The 12,749-nt window shown below is 34.1% G+C and overlaps 1 protein-coding gene across 4 annotated transcripts in view; it reads right to left on the bottom strand.

Annotated features, from left to right (window-relative positions):
- Positions 1–12,749, bottom strand: part of Sec24a (SEC24 homolog A, COPII coat complex component) — a 77,109-nt gene that overhangs the window by 43,369 nt on the left and 20,991 nt on the right. For all 4 annotated transcript variants that reach the window (XM_046467675.2, XM_058586532.1, XM_046467674.2 and 1 more), the window contains 7 exons: positions 12,106–12,273; positions 7,304–7,381; positions 6,655–6,815; positions 6,194–6,366; positions 4,682–4,784; positions 2,365–2,491; positions 659–768 (listed from right to left, as the gene is read on the bottom strand). In XM_046467675.2, the coding sequence (XP_046323631.1) occupies positions 659–768; positions 2,365–2,491; positions 4,682–4,784; positions 6,194–6,366; positions 6,655–6,815; positions 7,304–7,381; positions 12,106–12,273 (920 nt within the window). The remainder of the gene's footprint in view (positions 1–658; positions 769–2,364; positions 2,492–4,681; positions 4,785–6,193; positions 6,367–6,654; positions 6,816–7,303; positions 7,382–12,105; positions 12,274–12,749) is intronic.

Raw genomic sequence — 12,749 nt, 5'->3', positions numbered from 1 at the left:
TCCTCAGTATAATCAACCCAATTGCCAAGATAAAGACTATGCCACAAAAATATATTAAAATACTAGATTATTAAAGGTTGGTGATAATCTTCATATTCCCCTTTCCCTAAGGGTAATTATAGCATAGCAAAAGAAAAAAGAAATCAAAACACCTGAATTTTTTCCAACTACTGCCCAGTCACTTAATCTAAATTTATTTTCACATCTGTATAATAGGATTAACACCATTTCCCTACCTTAGAGTATTACTTGTGATGATAAAAATGTAAGTGCTCTATAAAATGTAAAGTGCTAAGCATTTGGCATAATTATCTTTAAAATACAAGGTCTCAGATACTTTCTGAAGAGTATAAAAGTACTTACAAGAGAATGTTCATCACAGCATTGTTTGTAAGAGAAAAAACTTGGGTGTGATCAAATATAAATAGGGTTCCTATATTATACCGCAAATTTCTTGATGAACATACAAAAAACTTCAGTGGAACTTTATATACACTTTTACTTTTCAAACTTATTCTTATCTACCAATTGCTTTTGTAATGAATAGTATACTTTCTGAATTTAAAAACATAAAATTTTATTAAAGAATACTACATATTTTAACTTAAAATCCAATATTATGAAATGTATACACTGTTTAAAAAAAACGAAAGCTTACCATGTATTCTGAAGGAGCCATAAACTCAATAGTAGCGTTTTGTACTTCAGGTCTCCTGTGAGGTTCTCCATAAACTCTTGTCAAAGGATTGTACATGAATTCTTCAGGTACTGTATAAAGTTAACAATGTTACTGAAAGGATTAATTTAATATACCTTGCATTTGGCCATTTTCTTAACTTAGGGGTTTAGAATTAATTCAATATAGTCTAAATATTAAGAATTAAACTCACTTGTTTGTTAATAAATTCACTTTTTAAAAAAAGTTCCATTCAAATTCCTCACATACCAAGTGGCACTAAATATCTCTTATTTTTACAACTATAGTCATTATGATTTTTCTTTTCCCATCTCTTGATATCCTCTCTGTCTTGATTTTTTACTAAAACTGCTTTCTGAAAATCAGTTGAAAACATAAGAAAAACTCTCATTAAACGTCAATTATTTTCCTAAATTTCAGTTATACAAGGATTAACATTTGACATATGAAAAGTATAGAATGGCTGGACCTGAAAAGCCATGGTAAAACCACTTCAGAGGTTAAAACCATAAGAGAGTGTACATTTTATTTATTATTAAGACATATAGAATATCAATTACCTATTACTTATATTAGTGCTCAGAATATTTTTAAAATTAATTATCACTGCACCTGTCTTCCCAGTAATTGTTTAGTAATTAAAATCCCTATGTACTCTAAAAGGTAAGCTATAATTTGTGAAATTGGCTTGCATACATATAAAAGAGGCTTCCACCTTTATCACAATTTCATTTTGTATATTAAAGCACATACCAATAAGATTATAAAGGTGCACTACACACTATACATACATTTTCTGAATTACTATATAGTAAAAGTTTTCTTAAGCTATCTTTATTTTCCTCTACTTTTAAAAAATACACAAACAATAAAACTGGTTTTATAAAATCTCTTATATTCCTCTATTTCTCAATTTTTAGTGAAATTTCCTTCCACTAAGTTACCGAGGCTGGCCTCAAACTTGCAGTCCAGCTGCCTCAGCCTCCTCAGTAACTGAAATTATAGAAATTTTCAATGTGAATACTGGCATATTGATTTTGTTCCCTAATCCTAATTGAATGTCATTGGTTAGATGATATTCTTCAAACATAAATTATAAAGAAGTTACTGAGAGAAATCTCTTCCTCCTCAATTATTGAGAAAACTACATTCAACTGACCTTCTAGCACTGCCCACCTCCCTTCACACAGCAGTGAATGAATTAGGCTGCTAGTCTGTGGACTTAGTTTCTTTCACCCTAGAGAAAAGGCATGGGACAATTTCTAAATAAAAATATTTCTTAAGTCACTGTCTTAATACCATGATATACCATTTATTATATGCCCAATATAATAAATGTAAAAAAGTGATCACAAAATAATATTATTACATTTTTTGCTAAAAAGTATATAATTATTTATATGTAAGTAAATTTGCATAGAAAAAAAATTAACAGTGGCTTTCTCTGAGTGGAAGGACTGATTATAGGTAAATAAAGGTAAATTCAAAGAATTGCTTTTATTTTTTTGAAATAGGATCTCACTATGGTGTCATTTCCTGCTGCCTCAGCTTCCCTAGTAGCTGGGATTACAGATTCTTTTTTTTTTTTTTTCCATTTCACATTTTTATTTATTATCTGATTTCCCTTCAATGCAAGTAGAAATTATAAAATGTTTCAAAAATCATACCATCATTGACCCGGTAACATAAGTTACACTTCCATCTTCTTTGATCAAGAAAGCTGACAAAAGGGTTAATGTATGTCCTGCATGAACGACATCTCACAATTGTACTGGAGGTAACCACAGGCAATTGCTGAAAAGACAAAACTAAGTTTGTAAAGGGAAAGATCCATTGTGTTAAAAGGGCAAGCATAAACCCATCTCTTCCAAAAAATTATTAGGACATTTTAATTGGGGGGGGGGGGGACAAGGAGAATATGTGTTCAAAATGCCACACATTTACAGCCAGAGGAATGGGAAGTTATGCTCCATTTGTGTACAATATATCGAAATTGTACATATATAACTGTCATATATAACTAATTAGAACTAATAAAAAAGAAAAAGAAAAAAATGCCATTCAAAAAAAATTTATGTAGCTAAATGTTCTGATTTTAAATCCTATTATTTTTCTCCAAGATCATTCTCATTAAAATTTGCCTTTTAAAAAAATTATTTTCTCAGGGTTGGGGTTGTAGCTCAGTAGTAGAGTGCTTGCCTAGCACGTGCAAGGCCTCAGGTTCGATCCTAAGTACCACATAAAATTAAATAAAGGTATTGTGTCCAACTACACTTAAAAAATAAGTATTTTTTAAAAAAATATTTTCTCAAAAACATTCACATTGCAAAACGAAAATACATTTACAATATATTTTTGGCATAGATGGCAAAGAAAATAGGAAAAATAGGAACAACATTCTGAAATAATGATCAATGAAATTATTCCCAGTTTTTGATGTTACATGAAGAGGGTTAAGTCTTAATTCTCACACAAGAACTGTCATAAAGTTAATTTGTATTTAAAGTTTATCCTACATATTAAAAGTTCTAGGGACTGGGGTTGTGGCTCAGCAGTACAGCGCCCACCTAGTGCATATTAGTCACTAGGTTCGCTCCTCAGCAACACATAAAAATAACTAAATAAAATAAAGGTATTGTGTCCACCTATAACTAAAAAAAAAAAAAAAAAAAAAAAGCTCTAGGGGCTGTTGCTGTAGCTCAGTGGCAGAGTGCTTGCCTTGCACATGTGAGGCACTGGGTTCAATCCTCAGCACAATATAAAAGCAAACAAATAAAATAAAGGCATGCTGTCCATCTACAACTACAATTTAAAAAAAAAAAAAAAAGTTCTAAAATCTTAATACCAAAAATCAACAAAGGGGGCTCAGTGGTAGGGTGCCTGCCTGGCTAGCACTGGTGGGGGGGATCAATAAAGGCAATAAAATCCTATTACCAAAAGGAAAGTCACCTCACTCACACTGATCTTCAAGTATGGCCATATGTTAAGGTCTCAAGAGTCTCAAGACATCAGTGGATCAACTCCTGCCCTTTCTAAAATTTTTTTATTTTATTTGAGAAAGGAGCAACTTCTTAAAACAACTAGTTTTGCTCTAAGAATGGCAGAATGAGGAAATGAAGGTAAAGTACTTTAATTGGTAAATAAGCTTATTTATGTTAGTACCTCTATTCTATTCAGCATCTGCTGAAATTTTTTTTCTGTTACTGAAGCCTGAACCCAAAGGCACTTTGCTTCTGAGCTACAACAGCTCTTTTTATTTTGAGATAGGGTCTCACTAAGCTGCTTAGGACCTCATTAAGTTCCTGAGGCTGGCTTTGAACTTGTGATCCTCCTGCCTCACTGGAATTATAGGCATGCACCTCCACTCCTGGCCTCTTGGATTTTTCAAAAATATACTTCTTTGACCTTGTTTTGAAAGTGTTTTGATAATAAAATTATTGGTTGGATTACAAATAAAGATTGGATTTCTCTGCCGCAGTCCGACTGCAGCAAGATAGCCAGGGGGTGACGAGCAACTTGTGTAGATTGATACAGCAGGAGTGGGAGCCGTTTATTGTAGGACCGGAGGGGTATATATACATTACACACAGCTTATCTTAATTAACATAAACTAGATACAGTAGTCAACCAATAAAGAATCTCCACACTTAATAGCTCGCTGGCGTTACTTCACAAACCACTCCCTCTGGCAAAATGCCAGGCGCCATCTTGACTTGTTTACAGACTCTAACATTTCTCAGAGGGAGAATGCTTGCCTCTCATGGCACTGGGTTCAATCCTCAGCACCACATAAAAATATAATAAAGATACTGTGTCCACCTATAACTAAAAAATTTTTTAAAAATTAAAAAAGAAAGAAATCCATCAGTGATCAAATTCCTAAAGATAGCTCAAATTCTATATATCATTCCCGAATTACTGTAGAAAATTTCTACCACTAAGATAATTTTCTATAAGACTTTTACTTTCACCAGAGAAACATACCACTAGATCTTTGAAAGGATGAAGCAGCAGACCCAAAGGAAGTTTGGCTTTATTCAGTAAGGCCTGAGTCTGAGGAATGCTGGTCAGTGTGCATCGAAATAACCTGCATCAAGGTAAAAAGCATATGTCAGTTGCTGCTATGATTATCCTGAAAGGAAAAAAGAAAAGTATTTAACAGGTACATATCTTAATATTAGATCAGATTACAAATAAAATATCTCAGTAGCCCCTCTCAATATTTTTTTTTTTTTTTGTACCGGGGATTGAACCCAGAGGCACTTAACCCCTAAGCCACATCTCCAGTCCTTTTTAACATTTTATTTAGAGACAGGGTCTCGATGAATTGCTTAGGCCCTCACTAAATTGCTGACTGGCTTCTGAACTTGTGATTCTCCTGCCTCAGTCCCCCAAGGCACTGGGATTAAAGGTGTGAGGCACCGTGCCTGGCAACCCTCTCTACTTTTATCCCATTAAAATATTTAAGTCTTAAGTTCTGTTCAGAAATAGAGTAGATGGTTACCCTGTATTATATAGCTAAAATATTGTCTCTTTTCTTGTTTTAGGTATAATATAGCCTCGACTATCAAATGACTTATTTTTATGTAAATCTAGATCACACTAGAATTAAAAGGTGATTACACACACTTATAAATGCACTTTATATTTTATTTATTTATTTTTGATACTGGGTATTGAAACCCAGGGCACTTTACTACTGAGCTACATCTTCAGTCCTTTGTATATTTTATTTTGAGACAGGGTCTCACCGAGCTTCTCAGAATTTCCTGATGTCTATAAGACTGGGATCATAGGCATGCACCTCCAGTGATACTCATGACTCAGTGCCTCAGCCTCCCAAATCACTGGAATTACAGATGCTTGACTGACCTTTTTTTTTTTTTTTTTGAGACAGGGTCTTGCTCTGTTGCCCAGTTGTCCAGGCTGGTTTGGAACTTCTGGGCTCAAGCAATCTTCCTGCCTCAGCTAGGACTATAGGTGCATGCTGCCATGCCTGAACAATTCATTCAATTTTGCTGAAGGTTGTAAAAAACTACTTCAAAATAGAAATAACAAATTTTGTAACAAAATTCAATTTCAGAGTCTTCACTACACACATTTAAACTTATGACAAATATTTAGGGAAAAAATTATAATTAGGTTTATAGTGAAATAAATTTAAAATGACAGCAAAAAAAGAACTATATAGACTCAAATAATTGTATTTGGGATGCATTACCAGAATGATAATGAAAAGCATAATCTTATCAGAGCTAATAGGAGCAGCAATCACTTCAAGAGTTACAACCCTAATTCTTAACTTAAAACATTTCAATCTCAAGTTTAAGTGAAAAAGTTTTATCTTCTATATTAGACCTCTTTCATAAACTAGTCTACTTATACAGCTTATTCATAAAACATGAAACTAAAAAATGTATTTTAAAAATTCTAGAAAATGTAGGACATTCATGATGTCACATATAATATGAAACAACACAATTTGAAACCCCTTACTCTGGGTTACAGTTGAGTTTCTGGATGTCTTCATGCAAATTTGGGACTGGAGGCTGCAAAGGTGTTGAGGGAAGCATATTTCTTTCTTGAAGAAGATTGATAACTCTTAGTCCCTCTGGATGTAGACTTAATCCACTCATGCTTGTAGTTAAATGATTAGCACCTAAGGGAGTCTACAGATATATAATTTAAAAGTAAGCAACTTTTGTTTTTCTCTTTCTAAAAGTAGTAAACTTGGTTCATTTCACTACATAATGAAAGTACAATCTACATTTCTACAAAATCTTGGTCAATTTTTTGGTTCTGGAGAAATGTGTAAGTATAAAGGTTTTATAAAGTATCCATTATTATTCTAACTGGTTATAAAAAATGTTAATACAACTTCCTAAAACTTTCTTCATGTATATACAGTTTAAACCAAAAGGTAGAAAATAGATTGGGGAAAAAAGGCAAAACTTTACCTGAGTAAAGGCCTGGGGGCCACTTGGATAATTCAATGAAGAAGGTGGGATTCCAGTTGCACTAGGTGGTGTTGTGTTCTGATAACCAGGTGGTAAAGAGGGATATGCATATCCAACACTTCGGCTCATTTTGGGATTCTTATTAATAAGCTGTGGTGTTGCTAGAAACAAGGTAACTTTTAAGTTCTATTTTATATTCCAGAATACTTTAACTCAACACATGGATCCATTAAATTATGGATTAAAATTACTCTAAACTCCTTTGGATTAATTTAATAACCTCATTTATCAATTGAAGACAAACACTAGTAACGAAGTAATAGCAATGATTACAATCTAGTTAATGTAGACTATAGCTATAAACACACACAAATAAGTTTGATATATTTAATTCACTTTCATGTCATGTAATAAATTTTGTATTCATATTACATTTTAATTTAAAAGAGCTTTAATGAAAACATCTTAGATGCTCGATTTATGGGACTGATTAAACAAATTTAGTTTATCTAACTGATAAAAATAAAATAATAGATATGGCTACATAACACAGTATAAATTTTTTTAACTTAATTTCCTATAATAAGCAAATATGACTTCTATAATCAGAAACAAGATTTTAAAAAAAGAAATTTTCATAGCATCTCACCCAAGAAGCCACCTCCTTCAATTTCATCATAACTACTATGGACCACCATAGATCCATTATTGGCATTTGATGTAATACCTAAGGAGCAAGTTCATTAATAAGATTTAAGTTAGAATGGGTATTATAATTTCTGCAAGATATGAACTAATATCTAAACTCTTAGATAACTTCCAAAAAAATAGTTTAAATCACTGCCTACCAAAAATATTGTCTTGGTAGCACACACCCATAATTCTAGCTACTGGGAGGCTGAGGCAGAAGGATATTGCAAGTTCAAAGCCAGCTGGGTCAACTTGGTGAGACCATGTCTCAAAATAAAAAATGAAGAGAGATAGGGATGTACTCAGAGGTAGAGTACTTGCCCTGTGTTAATGCCTAGTACTAGAAAGGAGAAAATGACATAAACAGATGTATTTCAAAAAGTCTGGTGTTAGAAGAGGAAGAGGAAAAGGAAAAGGAGGAAGAGAAAGAAGAGGAGGAGGAGGAGGAAAGAAGAGTAAAGAGGAAGAAGAAGAGGAAGGAGAGGGAAGAAGAGGAAGCAGACTACAACCTACAGACAACCAACAGATACCTGAAAAAATGTTAACATCACTAATCATCAAGGAAATGTGAATCAAAACTATGATGAATAAAGTTCAAGACCAGACTACTGGGCAATTCAGCAGACCCTGTCTCAAAATATATAAAAAAGGGCTGGGGATGTATCTCAGTGGTTCAGGGCCCCTGTGTTCAATCCCCAGTATTACACATACACAAAACAAAGACAAAAGTAATCCTGGGGTTGTGGTTCACAGGTAGAGTGCTGCCTAGCATGTGTGAGGCACTAGGTTTTATTCTTAGCACCACATAAAAATAAAGATATTGTGCCCACCTATAACTAAAAAATAAATATTTTTTAAAAAATAAATAAATAATCCTGGCAAGGATGTGGAAAAGGGTAACAGCTAGTGGAAATGTTAACCAGCACAGAAATTATGAGAAAGAGTATGGAAGTTCCTCAAAAAACTAAAAACAGAAATACTAAATGATTTTGACAGGGTTGGGGTTGTAGCTCAGTTGGGCTGAGATTGTAGCTCAGTGGTAGAGCGCTTGCCCTGCATACGTGAGGCACTGGGTTCGATCCTCGACACCACATAAAAATAAATAAATAAATAAAATAAAGATATTGTGCCCATCTACAACTAAAAAATATATTTAAAAAAAATCAGTATGGGGCTGGGGATGTGGCTCAAGCGGTAGCGTGCTCGCCTGGCATGCATGCGGCCCGGGTTCGATCCTCAGCACCACATACAAAGGTATTGTGTCCGCCGAAAACTAAAAAAATAAATAAATACTAAAATTCTCTCTCCCTCTCTCTCACTTTCTCTTTTAAAAAAAAAAAAATCAGCATGACAAAGAGATGCCTATACTCCCCCATTTATTGCAGCACTATAACACAAGAGCCATGATACAGAATCAATTAAGTGTCCATCAATGGATGAATGTATAAAGAAAATGTGTTAGTATATATGTGTGTGTGTGTGTGTGTGTATGCAATGAAATATTGCTCAGCCATACACACACCTGTCATTTGCAGCAACATGGATGAGCCTAGAGGATGTTATGCTAAGTAAAACAGCCTGGCAGTATGGAAAAACAAATAACACATGTTCTCTCTCTCTCTCTCTCTCTCTCTCTCTCTCTCTCACACACACACACACACACACACACACACACACACCCCATACACACGTATGTATGTATATGTATATTGAAAAAGTTGATCTCATGGAAATAAAGGAATTGTAGTTACCAGAGATTAGGAAGTGTAGGATGGTGGGAAGAGAAGGATTGGTTAAAGAATACAAAATAACAGTTAGATAGGAGAATTAAGGCAGGTTGCAGTGATACATACATGTAATCCCAGTTATTTGGGAGGCTGAAGATTGAGGATTTAAAGTTGGAGGCTATTCTAGGTAACTTAAGAGAGACCCTGTCTCAAAGCAAGAAAAAAAGGGCTGGAGATGTAGGTGCTTGCCTAGCATGTACAACGACCAAGGAAGGAAGGAAGGAAGAAAGGAAGGGAGGGAGGGAGAAAGAGAGGAAAGAGGGGGAAGAAAGGATTAATTTTTAGTGTTCTATAGAATAGTAGAGTGACTATAGTTAAAAATAATTTACTATTTCAAAATATCTTGGGCTAGGGATGTAGCCAGTAGTAGAGTGGTTGCCTAGCATGTGAGAAGCCCTGGGTTCAATTCCCAGTACTGCCCCAAACTATGTGTGTTATCAATGACAGACAGATACACACACACACACACACAAACAAACACACACACTCACACACACACAATGATTTAAAATGTTCTAAATACAAAGAAATGATAAGTGTTTGAGGCATTAGGTATACTAATTACCCTGATTTAATCATCCAGATTGTATATATGTATGGAAATATAATGCTGTGTCTGATAAATACGTACCATTATTATGTTTTTGATTTTGTTTTTTTGGTACCAGGGATTGAAACCAGGGGCACATAACCACTGAGACACACCCCCAGTCCCTTTTTAAAAAAAATTGTGTCATTTCATTTTTGCCTTTATTTATATATTTATTTATGTGGTCCTGAGGATTGAATCCAGTGCCTCACACGTGCTAAGCAAGCATTCTACCACTGAGTTACAACCCTAGCACCCCTCAGCCCAACTTTGCCTCAACCTCCCAAATCACTGGGATTACAGGCATGCACCATTGCACCTGGCTATGTATTGATTTTTGATAAGGTCAAATGTTGAAATAAATCTCAATAATGCAAGTATTAAAATATACAAACATTTCAAGATTCTTAAATAGACTTTCAGGGAAAGGAAATTTGAGTCTTTGGAAGTAGTATTTTTTCCTTTTTTTTTTTTTCCTTCTTTGTTCTGGGGATTGAACCAAGGGCTTCATACATGGTAAGTGCATATTCTACCACTGAGCTGCATCCCCAATTCCTGTAAGGACTCTTCTTTCATCTTAAACTGTGCCTGCCTTGAACACACAAGGCTCTGGGTTCAATCCCCAGCACCACAAAAAAAAAAAAAAAAAAAGAAAAAGAAAGAAAACTGCAGTGGGCTGTGGTTGTAGCTCAGTGGTAGAGCACTTGCCTGGCCCATGTGAGGCACTGGGTTCAATAATTAGCACCGCATAAAAATAAATAAATAAAATAAAGGCATTGTGTCCATCTACAACTAAAAAATATTTAAAAAGAAAGAAAGAAAGAAACCGCAGTAAAACTTTTAGTAAAAGCCTGGCAAGTGTGAGGCACTGGGTTTATAAATAAATAAATATATAAATAAATAAAGGTCTATCAACAACTAAAAAAAATCTTAAAAAAAAAAAAGCAAAATAAAAAACATAAAGCAAGTGAATTTTTCTTTGTTAAATATTTAAATACTTATTATAGCTTGATTTTCAAAGTTAGATTGCGGCAATCTATATTGTTACTCATGATTAACACCAACCTTATCCCTACTTATAATGCTTTAAAATACAATAATAATATTGATCATATTCAATATAAGGATATGAGCAAATGTTTTTACCCCTCTTCTCGTTTTTTTTTCTATTTCCATGTCTTAGGGCAATGGTTATATTTTTACTAAAATTAAATTCTTTTTTTTTTTCAAATATATTTTTAGTTGCTGATGGACCTTTATTTTTTATTTATTCATTTATATGTGGTGCTGAGAATCGAACCCAGTACCTCATGCATGCTGGATAAGCACTCTACCACTGAGCTACAATCCCAGCCCTAAAATTAAATTCTTACTTTACAAAATATTCTACTTAAATTAATGCTTAATTTCAAAGTTACATGTATTCACAAGATAATGTTTGAAAACATTTTACTTAAATAAAACTTCAAAATGCTTGTACATTTGACTTATTCTTTTTTTTTAAATTTTTATTATTTATTTACTATACTGGGGAATGAAACCCATTGAGTTCCTATCCCCATGCCTGCCTTTTTATTTTTAATTTTTTTTTTAGTTGTAGATGAACAGAATGCCTTTATTTTATTTATTTTTATATGTTCCTAAGGATTAAACCCAGCACCTCTCACATGCTAGACAAGCACTCTGCCACTGAGCTATAGCCCAAGCCCTGACTTTTATTCTAATAAATATTTATTAATATTTATAATAATATTGTTGATAAAAATATAATTATTTTTAAAAGATAGTTCTTTTGGGGGGGGGGCTACTGGGGGTTTAACTCAGGGGTGCTTAACTACTGAGCCATATCCCCAGTCTTTCCCCCCCCACCCACATTTTATTTACAGACAGGGTCTCACTGAGTTGCTAAGGCTGGCTTTGAACTCATAATCCCACTGCCTCTGTCTCCTGAGCCACTGGGATTACAGGCATTCGCCACCACATTAAAAGGATAGTGCTAACATCATACCCAGAAAAGCAGGACTTCTCCAATTTTTTTTTTTTTAAATCTACACAATAATAAAAAAAAAGGTAGAAGGGCTGAGGATATATCCCAAAGGTTAAGAATGAGTTCAGCATACCCAAGGTCCTGGGTTTAATCCCCAAAACACACACACACACACACACAAAGAGCTAAGAGAAATGATTCTGGTTCCCAAATGCTAATCCACAGTAATGGAAGTCTTGAGGAAATTTTTAAAACTATATATTCCTGAAGCCCATTCTAACCCAAACTGGATTTTCTTAAAAAATATGACTCTAATGCTCAAGATTCAGATAATATTCATTTTTTTTTTGTTCTAAGTCAAAACATTTGGAATTAAAATTGTTTTCTGATTTACTCACCTTCTTGGTTGACAGCTGAATTAAATGAAGACTGGGGTGCAGGTCTATGTGAATTCTGGAGCATGGGGTCCCTTACTGGAGGTGGACCTCTAGGTGGAGGGGGCCCACGAGGAGTTCCTGGTTGAAAAGTGGTAGGCAGAGGTGGATTCCTTAAGGGAAGTGATGAACCTTTGGAAACATTGGTTTTTTTCACATCATTTAAGAACTTAAGACAAAGGCCAAAAACAATCTTTACCAAAGCTGAACAACTTCCAAATTTACATTTTAATTATAAACCCCAACAAATTATTAGAAATACAGTAAACTTCCTAACTGTATGACTTCATGGTCTCATATGTATGCCTTACATATTTCCATCTCTATCCTACCATGTTTCTTATCTATCAGTTATTAAGTAATATAAAGAAATAAGTATCAAGAGGCTGGGGTTTTGGCTCAGCAGTAGAGCACTTTCCTGGCATGTGTGAGGTCCTGGGTTTGAATCTCAACACCACATACAAATAAATAAAATAAAGGTCCATCAACAACTTAAAAAAAAATCATTAAAAAAAAAAAAAAAAGAAAAATGGAGTTGGGGTTGTGGCTCAGTAGTAGAGCACTGACCTCGCACCTGTGAGGCCCTGAGTTCAATCCTCAGCATCACA

This window comes from Marmota monax, unplaced genomic scaffold (assembly GCF_021218885.2).
Source record: "Marmota monax isolate L192 unplaced genomic scaffold, Marmota_monax_Labrador192_F-V1.1 WCK01_AAM20220418_F8-fsc00199, whole genome shotgun sequence".
In the NCBI taxonomy this organism is placed as follows: Eukaryota; Metazoa; Chordata; class Mammalia; order Rodentia; family Sciuridae; genus Marmota; species Marmota monax.
Note: the sequence above shows the minus strand (reverse complement) of the source record. Positions and strands in the feature narration are given on the sequence as shown.